We start from the raw sequence: 12,355 nt of genomic DNA, 5'->3' as shown, positions 1-12,355 counted from the left end.
CTGACAGTTTTTGCAGTCATAGAACAAATAGACCCTTGACTGCGGTTTCTCAGTGTCTGCAGCTGATGTCTTGCTCTTTTGACACTTCTGCTGTGTCTCCAGCAAGTACAATGATTGTCTCTGGGATACAGGGCTCATGACCCTTCTCCTGCCCACAGACACTCCTCTGCCTGCATCCTTTGACGAGATACACACACGCCCCCAGGCCTTGCCAAGACCAGCGTGGCTTGACCTTGACCGCACATTAGAGACACCTGGAGAGCTTTTACAATCCCAGTGCTTGGGTTGCATTCCACTCAATTAAGTCAGACGCTCTTGGGATAGGTCCAAGCGGCAGGAGTTTGTAAAGGAGTTTGTAAAGCTCCCGGGTGATTCTAGTGTGTAGAACGAAGAGAGGCTGAAAGGAAAGGAAATTCCTTGTTTGGAGGAGTGGAAGCTTTGTCATACATTGAACACAGGGTCAGAACTTAAACAAGTTCCTTGCTCTGCCTGGGGTCTACAGTGTGACCTCCCCATATCTGAGGTTACAATTAATGTGATTAATGGATAACACTGAACACCTCCAATGTGCCAGGTGCTACGCTGAGCTCTTTAAGTGGATTTTCTTACTAAATCCGCACGTAACCGTATAGGAGAAGTACTATTACCAGCCACATCTCACAGAAAAGGATGCCGTGGCTTAGAAAGGTGAGCAGTTTGCCCAGGCTCCCACAGATGGAAGGCAGAGTTGGAATTCAAACCCAGGTGACCTGACCCCAAAGCTCAGGCCCTCTCGAGAGCAATGCACTTCCATTCAACCCACTTTTCACTTAACATCAATCAGATGCTGCTTGTCTGCCAATATTTCTCCTGCTGCACAATGATTTGGGGAGATGGAGAGATAGTACATAAAAAGAAATTTTTTTTTTTTGCTTTAAGAAGAAATATATTTCATAAATCCCAAAGGGTTGTCATTTTACTCTCAGGAAAAGAACACCTTTAGACCTGCCCCCTCAGGAATGAAGTCATAGATTCATTTATTTCCCTGTAATGCTGAGAGTTACTGAGAGATTAAATTAGCACGGTGATGGTGGAGATGGAGCGAAGGAATGGATTCAAAGCTATATAGAAGATGGAATGTACCAGACTCATATAATCATTGAAGGTGGGCGGCAAGGGAGAGGTGGGAGTTGATATAATTCTGAGGCATCTGGATGGATGGGGAAGCCAGTTATGAAGAGATGAAAAGGACAAGCCTTTGGAGGGAACGAGAATGAGTGGAGTTTGTGGCCTATTGAGTGACAGGTGCCTCAACCAGGTGGAAAGCTGGTAGGAGACTGTCAGGTGTCTCTGGGGGCCTCAGCAGAGAGAGTGGGACTGGGGCTATTGATGGGGGATCCCCAGTGAATACACTGTATTTAATGTTCCCCCTGTTCCGTGCAAGCCCCCAGATTAGGTGGAATAAGACATTAATTCTGCCTCCGAAAGCCCAATGCAGAGACAAGGTGACCAAGCTTTGCGGTTAAGTACCAGATTTTGGTGTCAGACTTCCTGGCTTTATCCCTTACTACGTGTGTGATCTTGAACGATTATCTAACCTCCCCGTGGGTCTGTTTCCTGCAGCGTACAGGAGGATATAGAACAGTAATATCTCACGGTGTTGTGAGGGTCCACTGAGGTAATAAATATAAAACGCGTGGCACAGGGTAGGCATGCCATAACTGTTAGCTGTTATCGTTACTATACGCACGAATAACCTACGGGACGGGGACAAAACGTGCTCCAGGAGTGGTACGCCAGGTATTTTCCTGCTACAGAGATCGGGGGGTTCCTCTGGAGGAGGTGATGCATAGACTGGGTCTGGAGCAGGGGTTGAGTTTAGATGAGTAAACGTTGTTGCTACGTGAGCAGAAGCCCAAAGCCGGGAGGCAGGGTGTGGTGGAACTCGCAGGTATAGATGCTTTGCGTGCATTCTCTCTGATCTGCACAAGCCTTCACTCTCTCTCTGTCAGTTCCCACCACACCCCTGTGAGAGCAGAATAGAATGCCAACTTTACACGTCAGGCAATTGAGTCTCAGAGAGGTTAAAAGAAAAATGTGCCCAAGAGCACCCAGTAAGTAAACTGTAGAGTCAGAATTGAAACTCAGGGCTACAGAATCCCGAAGAGTGTGCTCTTCATAGGCACTTGCTCAGGGGGAGGTAAGCTCAGAGTCACATGCTGCAGCCGGATCAGACAAGCCTCCGACGGCCTGATGTAATTTTGACATTTTTTCTGTAGTCAGCGTGAAGCCATTGAAAGGAGTGCTTTAAGCCATGTCTAAAGACGAATAAACTGGCAGCAGCCTATGGAATGGTTTGGCCTAGGAAAGTTCTACAGACGTGGCGTCAAACTGGCAAAGTACCGGAATGGTCCAGGCAAGACAGTCAGCAGCCTGACTTTCAGGTAGAGGGACTGGGATTGAAAGGGAAGGAGTGGAAACAAAATATGTCCCGGAGATGAACAGTAGGACATGGAAACAGAGCACGTGCAAGAGGCCAGGTAGGAGGGTGTCCATGATGACCAAGGTGTGAGGCCTGGGTGCCTGGAAGGATGATGCTGCCGTTAAGAGAATTAAGGAAAAGTCGGTACCAAGAGTGTGTATGAAGACTGTTCCTCTTGATGTTACTGCTGCCGACACACAAGAGTCTTTCAGGGAGGGAGTGGGCCCCGCTGGTGTGAGCCCCCGGCAGGAAGCTCCTGGAGGATCCAGGCCTGGCTGTGATTTTCAACAACTCACTTAACTTTCTGGTGATGGAACATCTCCACTCAGCAGATATCTGGTATTAAGTCTGCATCCCAAGCATCCTCTCCAGGAATCTGGTCAGGTTGGAGAACCTGATCCTGAAGGAATCTGAACTGTTAGGAAGACTTCAGCTGCTAGGGCTTAACCCTCTGTGGGGATCTATAGTGTCACATTAAGGGACAGCTTGAGGATGAGTGTGCTGCAGGCCTGGCCCGCGGGACTGGGCTCTGCTTCCCCACAGCCATCCTGGCTCCATCCCGCACAGTTCTGGGCTATGGACAGGGCGTTCCCTCACCGGAAGCACAGATCTGTGGCTTTCTCTCTCCTCTGGAAGGAAACATTTCTCAGAGGCCCTGCTCCCTGACCACCTCTTAAGGCTCATTGGCCAGGAGGGTGTCACATGCTCGTTCCTGAACCAATCCCCAGCAGGGAGCATTCCCATCACTGGCTTCCAGGAATGGAGAGCCCCACTGAGCCCTGAGCCCCATGGGAGGGACTGTGGACCCCTCATCAAAGTCTGGGCTTTGCAGCAGAGAAAAGAGGGGGAAGGGCTGGAGAGTCTCAGTTCCTTCCAACAACTTTTCTAGTCTCATGTGATGTTTATGATGCTTGTTCTTCTGCATTAAAACTCATTCCTGTTAAAAAGTTCAAAGCATCGTCCAGGTCAGGAGAGACTTCTGTGTGGGGGTCAACTCTGAGGAAAGTGGGGACAGGCTGTGGTCCCCTCCTGTTCTCTGGGTTCTTTCACGGCCCTGCTGCTAAAGCCCAAGTGAATGGCCTGGAGGGGAGATGGCAGATTGGCGGCTCCAGGCCCACTGGCTGTCTGTGTGGGCCTCAGTGCTGCTGGCCACCTGCTGGCCTTCCTGAGGGACACTGTGGTTCTTCTGAAGCTCCATGGAGGTGAGGTGCTCTGGGTATCCACTGGTCCCATGTATAGCAGACCTGTGTAGGATGGGAATAACATGCATCCTCCCCAAGGATGAATTCATCTCTATTGAATTCAGCTCTTAGGATCACAAGTCAAAACTGAGCGAGGCACTTAGCAAGATGGGCATTTTCCAACTCTTGCCTCTGATAATCAGCTGTCCTGATTTTTTTTGTTTCTCTCCCACACAGCCATGGTGTGACACGCCAGCCGCCTCCCCAAGGAGCTTGAAGGTGAGGGGAGATACCCAGTCTTGCCCACCGCTTCCAGAGGCCCAGGCCAGCCACGGAGCCCTCAGGTTTGGGGACAGTCCCACCAGCCACCTGCTATTCATGCTTCCCCAGGAGTTGCTGAAACCCAGGTATCATTTCATTTTCCTGCCCCAAGCCAACTCAGAATCTGATTCTACCCTAGGGCAGGCTAGCCGGCACGACAGCAGGCACCTGTCACCAATGAAGGGGGCACTACCACGTTTACGAAAAGAGGTGCTGGCCTACCTGAGACACACAGCCTGGGGGCCCGAGCCTGCTTCCTCCCAGCAACTGGGAGGCACACGTGACACGTGCTGCTCAGAGGCTGAAACAATCAGCTCGGCTCTGGTTTAGAATTGACGGTGTTCTAAAAATAAGGCTATTACTTTCCAAAGGTGCTATTTGTTGCTATGCTAAATCACCTTCTCCCGCATTCTACAGTTAGAGGAAAATCATTCTTTTAGGAAGACTTGGTGTCAGATCCATCATTTTTAGAGAATACATTTGGATTTTTTGTGCTAACAAGTTGCGTCTCTTTTGGGGAGGAGGGAATAAGCAGAGATAGTAATTCTGTCAGAAAAAAAAAAGTAGGAAAACAAGGCTTGTCATTTTCATGTGATTCGAAGGAGACATAAATAAAAAGGTGCCCAAAATTCCTTTACGACTTCTCTACAGAGGCAGAATGGCCCAGGGGTCCAAAAGGCCTGGCTTTAAGACCTTGGCTTTCAATCCACCCACTCAGCCACTTGCTGGCTGCGTGACCTCAGGCCACAGGCCAGTTCAGGTCCTGGGATGCAGAGGTCAAGATGGGATCAGACGTGCAAAGGAGTTGTTATTCCTGTGCAGAATAAAAGGGGGAGAGCAGGAGCTGGCAAGGAGAGCCTTCAGCTGAGACACAGGCCTGGGGCCTGTGAAAGGAGAGGGAAAGGCAGGCGTGGGTGGGACGAGCCTCAGACAGCAGGGAAGCTCCAAGGGAGTCAGGCAGGCCGGTGGGCCTCACAAGCGAAGATCACCCTGTAGAAGAGTCCAGTGTCGGGCACGACGGCCCGGCTCTAGTTCTGCCGCTGAGCTCGGTGCTTGGCAGGCGGTCACCTGTGTGCCACTGCGGTTCTGAGAGCGTGGCAGTTGCGGGCTGCCAGGCCGCCGTGCCCCCGCAGCAGGGTCTCCTGAAGGGAACTCTGAGTGGCAGCTCCACGGCCACCGCGGGCTGCTGTTCAACTTTTCTAAGCCTCAGCTTCCTCTCCATAAGCTTGGCATAATTATGCCTGTCTCACATGTTTTTGCAAATTGCCACACCTCTTCGAACCTCAATTTTCTCATCAGTTAGGTGGGGTTGATAACGTTTCCCTTGCAGGGAGGAGAGGCCATTGCTTGTAATGAGCTGGCCCTTGGAGGTGCACTCAGTAAGCAAGTGCATATTCACAGGCAGGTGTGAAGCCTGGAAAGGGGAGGGGCCGAGTTCTAAAGGAGACCCTTGGCCAGCTGCCGGCATCTCCAGTAGACCCGTGGAAATTCTGGGGATCCCTGATTCGCCAAAACTGTGCTAGTCGGAGACAGACAGATGGCAGAAGCAGTGACCCTCTCAGCCCCTCCCGGGGCTTTTCCACTCCGCATCTCTGCTCTGTTGGTCAAGCTGACCGTAATAACAGTCTCCCTGCAGATGCTGCCCACGCTGTCCTCTTCCCGGCCTCCCCACTCTCCAGCCCCCCTGCCTCTGCCCTCCCCCTCCCTCCGTGGCCCCTTTCTTACATCTTCTCTCTCAGCACATTCACTGTGGTGAGTTATCCGGCTTCTTCTGATGATTCGACCCCAGCATCTTCCTGTCCAACACTGAATTATATATAATAAATGGAAAAAGTAACATCCTTAAAGGAAAGCAGAAAAAAAAATAATCCTTAGTAAATATAATTTAAAAATTATTTTAGTCCCCAGTATTGTAGCAATCAGAGTATATTTTCAGGATGTTGCAAGATTTGGACTATTCTATTATTCTCATTCTGGTTTCTATTCTAGAAACTTTTGGCCTCTCCTGTAAAACCCTGTACCACTATTTTAACCTCTGGGTGAATGTATAAAAACGCTACTTTGCTCTCTGTCTTTCCCTCCTATCCTCCAGCAATAAAGACTCATAGCTACAGTGTCATATGCCAGGATTTGAAGCTCCTGATGTCATTTTTGGGTGTGTGTTAGTCTTTTCTGAAAGAAAATTGCTTTAAGAAATAATTCTGGAAAGCAAATGTCAAGTCTAATAACCAAGCCCACACATGTAAAGTGCTTTCATTCCGTAGCAAGTTCTACCATCCTCCTTAGATTGGCTAACCCTCGTATTCCAAACCTCCGCACTAATACACAGCTACACCAAGAGAAATACTGAGCCGTGTCACCGTCGGCTTGGTTTAATTTCACAAATATAGATTTCTTTTGCCTTTTGAAGAACTATACCCTCAAGGAAACTTGCATAGCTGTAGAGTGAAAGTGCATGTCCATGTTTGCTCAGCCCCACAGTATTAAAAAGCAAAGAGATGTAACGGTGTAATCATTTCTTCCACTTCCTGATTCTGCCTCCGCATTTTCCATTTGCCATTTAATTCAATTCAATAACTCTTTCTTGAGGGCCTCCTGTGTATCATGCACTGGGGATGCAGCTTTAATCAGGGTAGACCCCGTACCTGCCCTCTGTCTGGTGTGCACTTGGACACAGACCACAGGAATGGGTGATGACAGCCTTTTTTTTTTTTCTTTTTTTGGCTGCGCCACGTGGCACGCGGAAACTTAGTTCCCCAACCAGGGATGGAACCCATGCTCCCTGCAGTGGTAGCGCAGAGTCTTAACCACCGGACCACCAGGGAAGTCCCTGATGATAGCCTATTGACACCCATATCTCCCATTACCTTTTCCCAGTACACTTTTAGGCACCCCCTCAGGGCACCTACACACCACAAACCACTCAAAGAATGAACCATCCATCGCTGCGTTCCCAGTGCCCACCATGGTGCCTTGTACATACGACCCACTCATTACATATTTGTTGAATGAACGAATAAATGGATGGATGGTTGGATGGATGTGAGTTTGCATAGAAAGCAAAGCTTGCTTAGCCACACGTACCTATGATATGTAACCATCATGCAAAGGAATATTAACTTTCACTCTCTGCTTTTACTGCGTGATGCTTGCGTAATTCCTCTTCCACCATAGAGGAGGTATTAAGGTCCGAGAAATGTTAAGGGTAGGTGGGAGAAGGTGGATCCGGACTCCTGTGCCACTGTGTTAAATATGTCTTATGGGAAGAAAATGCTTACCTGATGCTTAAATCAAATCCTTGTTATTCAGGTTGTCCCCCGACTTCTCCTCACAACCTTCCTCTCCCTGCATGTATACAAAGTAGAAAGCGTGTTCACTGGGTTTAACAATCGAGGCTGCTCGGTGAAATAAGCCAGTTGCAAAAAAGACAGATACTGTGTGATTCCACTTCTATGAAGCGCCTAGAATATTCAAATTGATAGAGGCAGAAAGCAGGATGGTGGTTACCAGGCGCTGAGGGGAGGAGAGGATGCAGAGTTGTTAATGTGTAGAGAGTTTCAGTTTTGCAAGATGCAAAGAGTTCCGGAGGTTGGCTGCACAGCAACGTGAAGGTGCTTAACACTACTGAACTGTACTCTTAAAAATGGTTAAGATGGTAAACTTTATGTTTGGTATATTTTACCATAACTTTCTAAAATGTAGATTTTTTTTTTTAAAGTAAGGCATCTTCCTTCTTGCCATGTGCTGGGACTTAACGCCACTAGCTGAGTTTGTCATAAAACTTCCTCTTATTTCCCAATACGGTAAGGAAATTATACAACAAAACTCTTAGCAGCTGAAATACAATGGCTTTTAAAACTTCCCAGAGAGACGGTCGTTTAATCAAGAAGTACCTTAGTTTATTCATTTAAATAAGGAGGTTGTAGGGTTTTGTTCCTCACTGTCTCTCCCAGCTATGGAGATCTGAAGAAACACTAAAAGCCTCTTATTTTCTTCCTTCGCCTTTTGCTTTCTTTTCCCCACAGGTCACAGTTTGCCGTGGACTTGCAGACAACGGCGTCCAGAGGGCTCGTGTTTTACACAGGCACTAAGAACTCCTTTATGGCTCTTTATCTTTCGAAAGGACGCCTGGTCTTTGCACTGGGGGCAGGAGGGAAACAACTGAAGCTCAAAAGCAAAGAGAAGTGCAGTGACGGGAAGTGGCACACGGTGAGAGCTGGGGCTGCCCTAGAGCCTCCGCTGGGGCCAAGTTCACTGCTGAATAGCTGAAGACGGGAGTCTCAGCGTTCTTCCCGGCAAGAGGGCGCAAGCACTGGGAGAGCTCATGTGGTCAGAGGCACTGAGTGCCCCAGCGCCTCGGCCCCAGAGACTCCTGAACGCGCCATGTGTGGATGTCATCCTACATGCCGAGACGGGCTTTCCTCCCTGCTTCTTTACCCGCCGCCCCCAACCCCCCATGCACCTCCCTGGGCTGCACCACTCCCCTTGCCTTTTCCCACACTTTGCTCCCTGGACCATTTCTCTCCTTCAGGACAGTTTCCAGTCTCCAGGCCCCCTGTGAGTCTGGAATGCCTTCTCTGTAGCCAGCCCAGGTGTAATCACCCACATCCCTAGCATCTCAGCTCTTGCCTGAAGGCCTCCCAGGGTTAAAGAAATACAGTTTAAGGCAAGAAGGGACCTATGTATTTTTGTTTTCTGACGAGGGAATTGGAACTCAGAAAACTTAGGTGACTTGACAAGTTACACTCACTCAGTCATTCAACAAATATGTAATAAGCTGCCATCCTGGAGCACATAAACAAAAAAATCCCCAATATAATGTCAGCTACTGCTTTGAGAAAACACTAAAGCAAGGTAAGGAAGTGGCCGAGTAGGGAGACTGTTTCAAATAGGACAGTAAAAGAAGGCCTCCTCCAAGAGATGACGATCAATCATATAAAGTTATAGGAAGGATTTCCAGGCAGAGGGAACAGCAAGTACAAAGACCCTAAGTTAGGAGTTAGCTGAATGAACAGAACAGAAAGGATAAGAAGTGGGATTCAAGAGTGAGGCAGGGGGACTTCCCTGCTGGCTCAGTGGTTAAGAATCCACCTGCCAATGCAGGGGACACGGGTTCGAGCCCTTGTCCAGGAAGATCCCACATGCCGCGGAACAACTAAGCCCGTGCGCCACAACTACTGAGCCTGTGCTCTAGAGCCCGTGAGCCACAACTACTGAAGCTCATACGCCTAGAGCCCGTGCTGTGCAACAAGAGAAGCCACCGCAATGAGAAGCCAGCGCACCGCAATGAAGAGTAGCCCCCGCTCGCCACAACTAGAGAAAACCCATGCACAGCAACGAAGACCCAACGCAGCCAAAAATAAATTAATTAATTAATTTAAAAAAAGAGTGAGGTGCAGGCCCAGGTCATTTAAGCATTGAAGGCCAAGGTGAGGATTTGGGATTTTATTCTGAGTCTCTCTGAAGCTTTTAGAGAGTCTAAAACTAAAAAAGCATTACACAAACAGATTGATATTTTCAAAACCCTCTTTAGCTAAAGTGTCTAAAACGGAGTAAAAATAGAAGTAAGTAGACCAGATGGATGCTATTGCCTTTGGTTCAAGAGGCTGAGGTAGAGGGGGAGAGAGTAGACCACCCAGGATGTGTTCTAAAGGCAGAGCCAAGAGGTTTGGCTGATGGAAAGAGAGGAGTCAACATCAAGTCCTGTGATTTTGGACCAGTGATTGGGTCAATAGTGGAAGCTTTGCTGAGAGGGAGAAGATGGGCAGGAGGTAGGTGTTGCTAGGCAAGAGTGGGAACTCTGTTGTCAACATCCTGCGGCTGAGCTGCCTATCAGACCTTTAAGCCCAGGTGTCAGTAGATAGTAGAGGCCAGAGGTCACAGCTGGGCATCTACACTGGGGAGTCATTTGTGAATAGTCTCGTAGCCATGAGGTGGCAGAGTCCACACCAGAGCCCAGGGATCCTGACTTTTAGCAAAGAGTTTAAAACACTTGATCCCCTTGTTGGGAGAGGAGTAGCCATTGGCCCCTTGCTCCAGGACCCCTGCTCAGAGGAGCACGTGGCTTTCTCCCGTCTCAGCTCTGCATACTCTCTTCCTTCCTCTCTGTTGCATGGATGTATGTTTATTTATGATCCTTTGGTTCTTCAGTTATTTATCTTTTGTATAAGTTTCCAGTCATGTATATTTTTGTTTACTTTTGAGAAATCTTTTTTTAGTTCATGTTTTAAGCTCACTCTGTTTAATATCTGACATAATCTCACAAAATGATGATGATGATACTGTGGTGAAAACTCTTGATTTTTCAAAGCTACTTGAAGGGACAGAAAAACTTTAAAAAAAATTTCCTGTGACCACTAATAAACTACAATGCCAGTTGTCAAAGGTAAGAATACGATTAACGTATTTTCTTTATCCTTAAGGTGGCATTTGGGCAAGATGGAGAAAGGGGGCGCTTGGTTGTGGATGGTCTGAGGGCCCGGGAGGGAAGTTTGCCTGGAAATTCCACCATCAGCCTCAGAGCACCAGTTTACCTGGGATCGTCTCCTTCAGGGAAACCAAAGGTAAATGGTTATGCTTCAGAGCCACAGATAAGAACAAGTCACCCTATAAACTTTATAATTATACCATACATTCAAGGATATCAAAATACTTTATTTTAATAACTGAATCTGTATTTTAATGTTATTTGGTGACTGAAATAAAATTATCTCAAGAACCAAACTTGGGGAAAATTTGGGTTAAGGAGAAAGTCACAAGTTTGTCTGTCCCCAAGAAGGAGGGGTGCGTACCAGGATTTTTCAGGTTCAAAGGCTCCGATGGGACCGTGGCCCCAGGGTGGCGTTCTGTGGGTGCCCTCCCCCTGTCTTCTCCACGTGGCCAGAGGGCTCACTGCCCCTGACTACTTGGGGTGGCTGAACCCGCCTGTCACTCTTCTCCCAGATCTGCCTTTTTTGCACACAAAGTGAAGATGGCCCGTCAACAGCTCCGGCCCAGGAACTGTCCTCCTCCAAATGTGCTGCCAGGCGCTGAGCCCCTCCTGCCCCTTCCCACTCCGCTGGTGCCCATTCTGGTGTGATGTGTGCTAGCAGCTGGGGGGAAGGGCCGAGACTCAAATCTGGGCCAGAAATGGACGTAATCAAAGCAGGTCACTTCTGCCAGCGTGGAGTCTAGGCTGTCAGGCTAACGTGGCCTTGACCTTGGTATCTCCACAGGACTCAGGCTGGCCCACTTGAGTTTTGCACTGTGGTTTGGGCCAAAGCCCCAGCAAGTCAAAGTACTGTTTTACTTTGTTGTATGTAATAACTTTTATATATGTATCATAAATAATATATAACATGATATAGTGTATGTATTATGGTATCTAATACATATATAACGTATAACATGTTAATAATTGCTAAAGAGGATACTCAGTGTTTGCTTTTCTGCAACCTCTGTACCTTTTTCCCTCTCAGAGAAATCACAGGATGGGGTAGTGATTCGGGGCACAATTTGGGTGCTCTTTTTTTTTTGCGGTACACGGGCCTCTCACCGCTGTGGCCTCTCCCGTTGCGGAGCACAGGCTCAGCGGCCATGGCTCACGGGCCCAGCCGCTCCATGGCCTGTGGGATCTTCCCGGACCGGGGCACGAACCCGTGTCCCCTGCATCAGCAGGCGGACTCTCAACCACTGTGCCACCAGGGAAGCCCTGGGTGCTCTTTTGACTTGGGTAAATCACACTCAACATCCTAAAATCTGAGACAATCAGTAGCACCCCATTTACAACATCCTTTACCAGCAAGGTCCTATTCGCAGCCTTCCTTCAACCTGAGGGTGCAAACCACCGAATACCCTCCTCCATATCCTTTCAAAGGGAGGCAACATCCAATCAGCCAGTGGCTGCCTCCAAATACCAAAACCTGCAGCTAGTCTTTGGTGATTCCGTGTTAGGTTATGGCTTGAACTGGAGAGCCTGAGCGTGGTGTCAGATACAGACTGTTTGTTATACATGATGGCAAATCTGAAGCAAGTAACATTTCTTAGGGGCCCCAATCAGTACTTTGTTGTTGACACTGACACCACATGCATCTATAATACCACTAGATTCCCTTAAAATTACCATGTCTTGCATCCGTCATGTAGGATTCCAGAGTCCTAAAGGCATTTACTCCAGAAGAGAGTAGAGGGATTTTATTCAGTGATTTTATTAACTTTTTTGAGAATTTCATGAAAGTTATAGCCCCTTTCTCCAGGAAAATACACAGACATCTGGTATATAATTTAAGGGGTCAGAGAACCCCAGAAGCTTGTCCCTGAGCCCCAGGTGAGGAGCCCTTGTTTCAGGCCAGCTTTTGGCAGCCGTGGGGGCTCCACGCAAGCCCCCTGATCCCGCACCCTGTGTCTGACCTTG

The 12,355-nt window shown here is 48.3% G+C and overlaps 1 protein-coding gene across 1 annotated transcript in view; it reads left to right on the top strand.

The window, feature by feature from the left end:
• Window positions 1–12,355, top strand: part of LAMA3 (laminin subunit alpha 3) — a 240,940-nt gene that overhangs the window by 222,680 nt on the left and 5,905 nt on the right. Inside the window, exons 68-70 of the mRNA XM_030842611.3 lie at window positions 3,880–4,049; window positions 7,989–8,172; window positions 10,386–10,526. Coding sequence (XP_030698471.1) covers window positions 3,880–4,049; window positions 7,989–8,172; window positions 10,386–10,526 — 495 coding nt within the window. The remainder of the gene's footprint in view (window positions 1–3,879; window positions 4,050–7,988; window positions 8,173–10,385; window positions 10,527–12,355) is intronic.

Source organism: Globicephala melas, chromosome 13 (genome assembly GCF_963455315.2).
Source record: "Globicephala melas chromosome 13, mGloMel1.2, whole genome shotgun sequence".
NCBI classification, from domain to species: domain Eukaryota; kingdom Metazoa; phylum Chordata; class Mammalia; order Artiodactyla; family Delphinidae; genus Globicephala; species Globicephala melas.
This window is presented reverse-complemented; position numbering and strand designations above follow the sequence as displayed.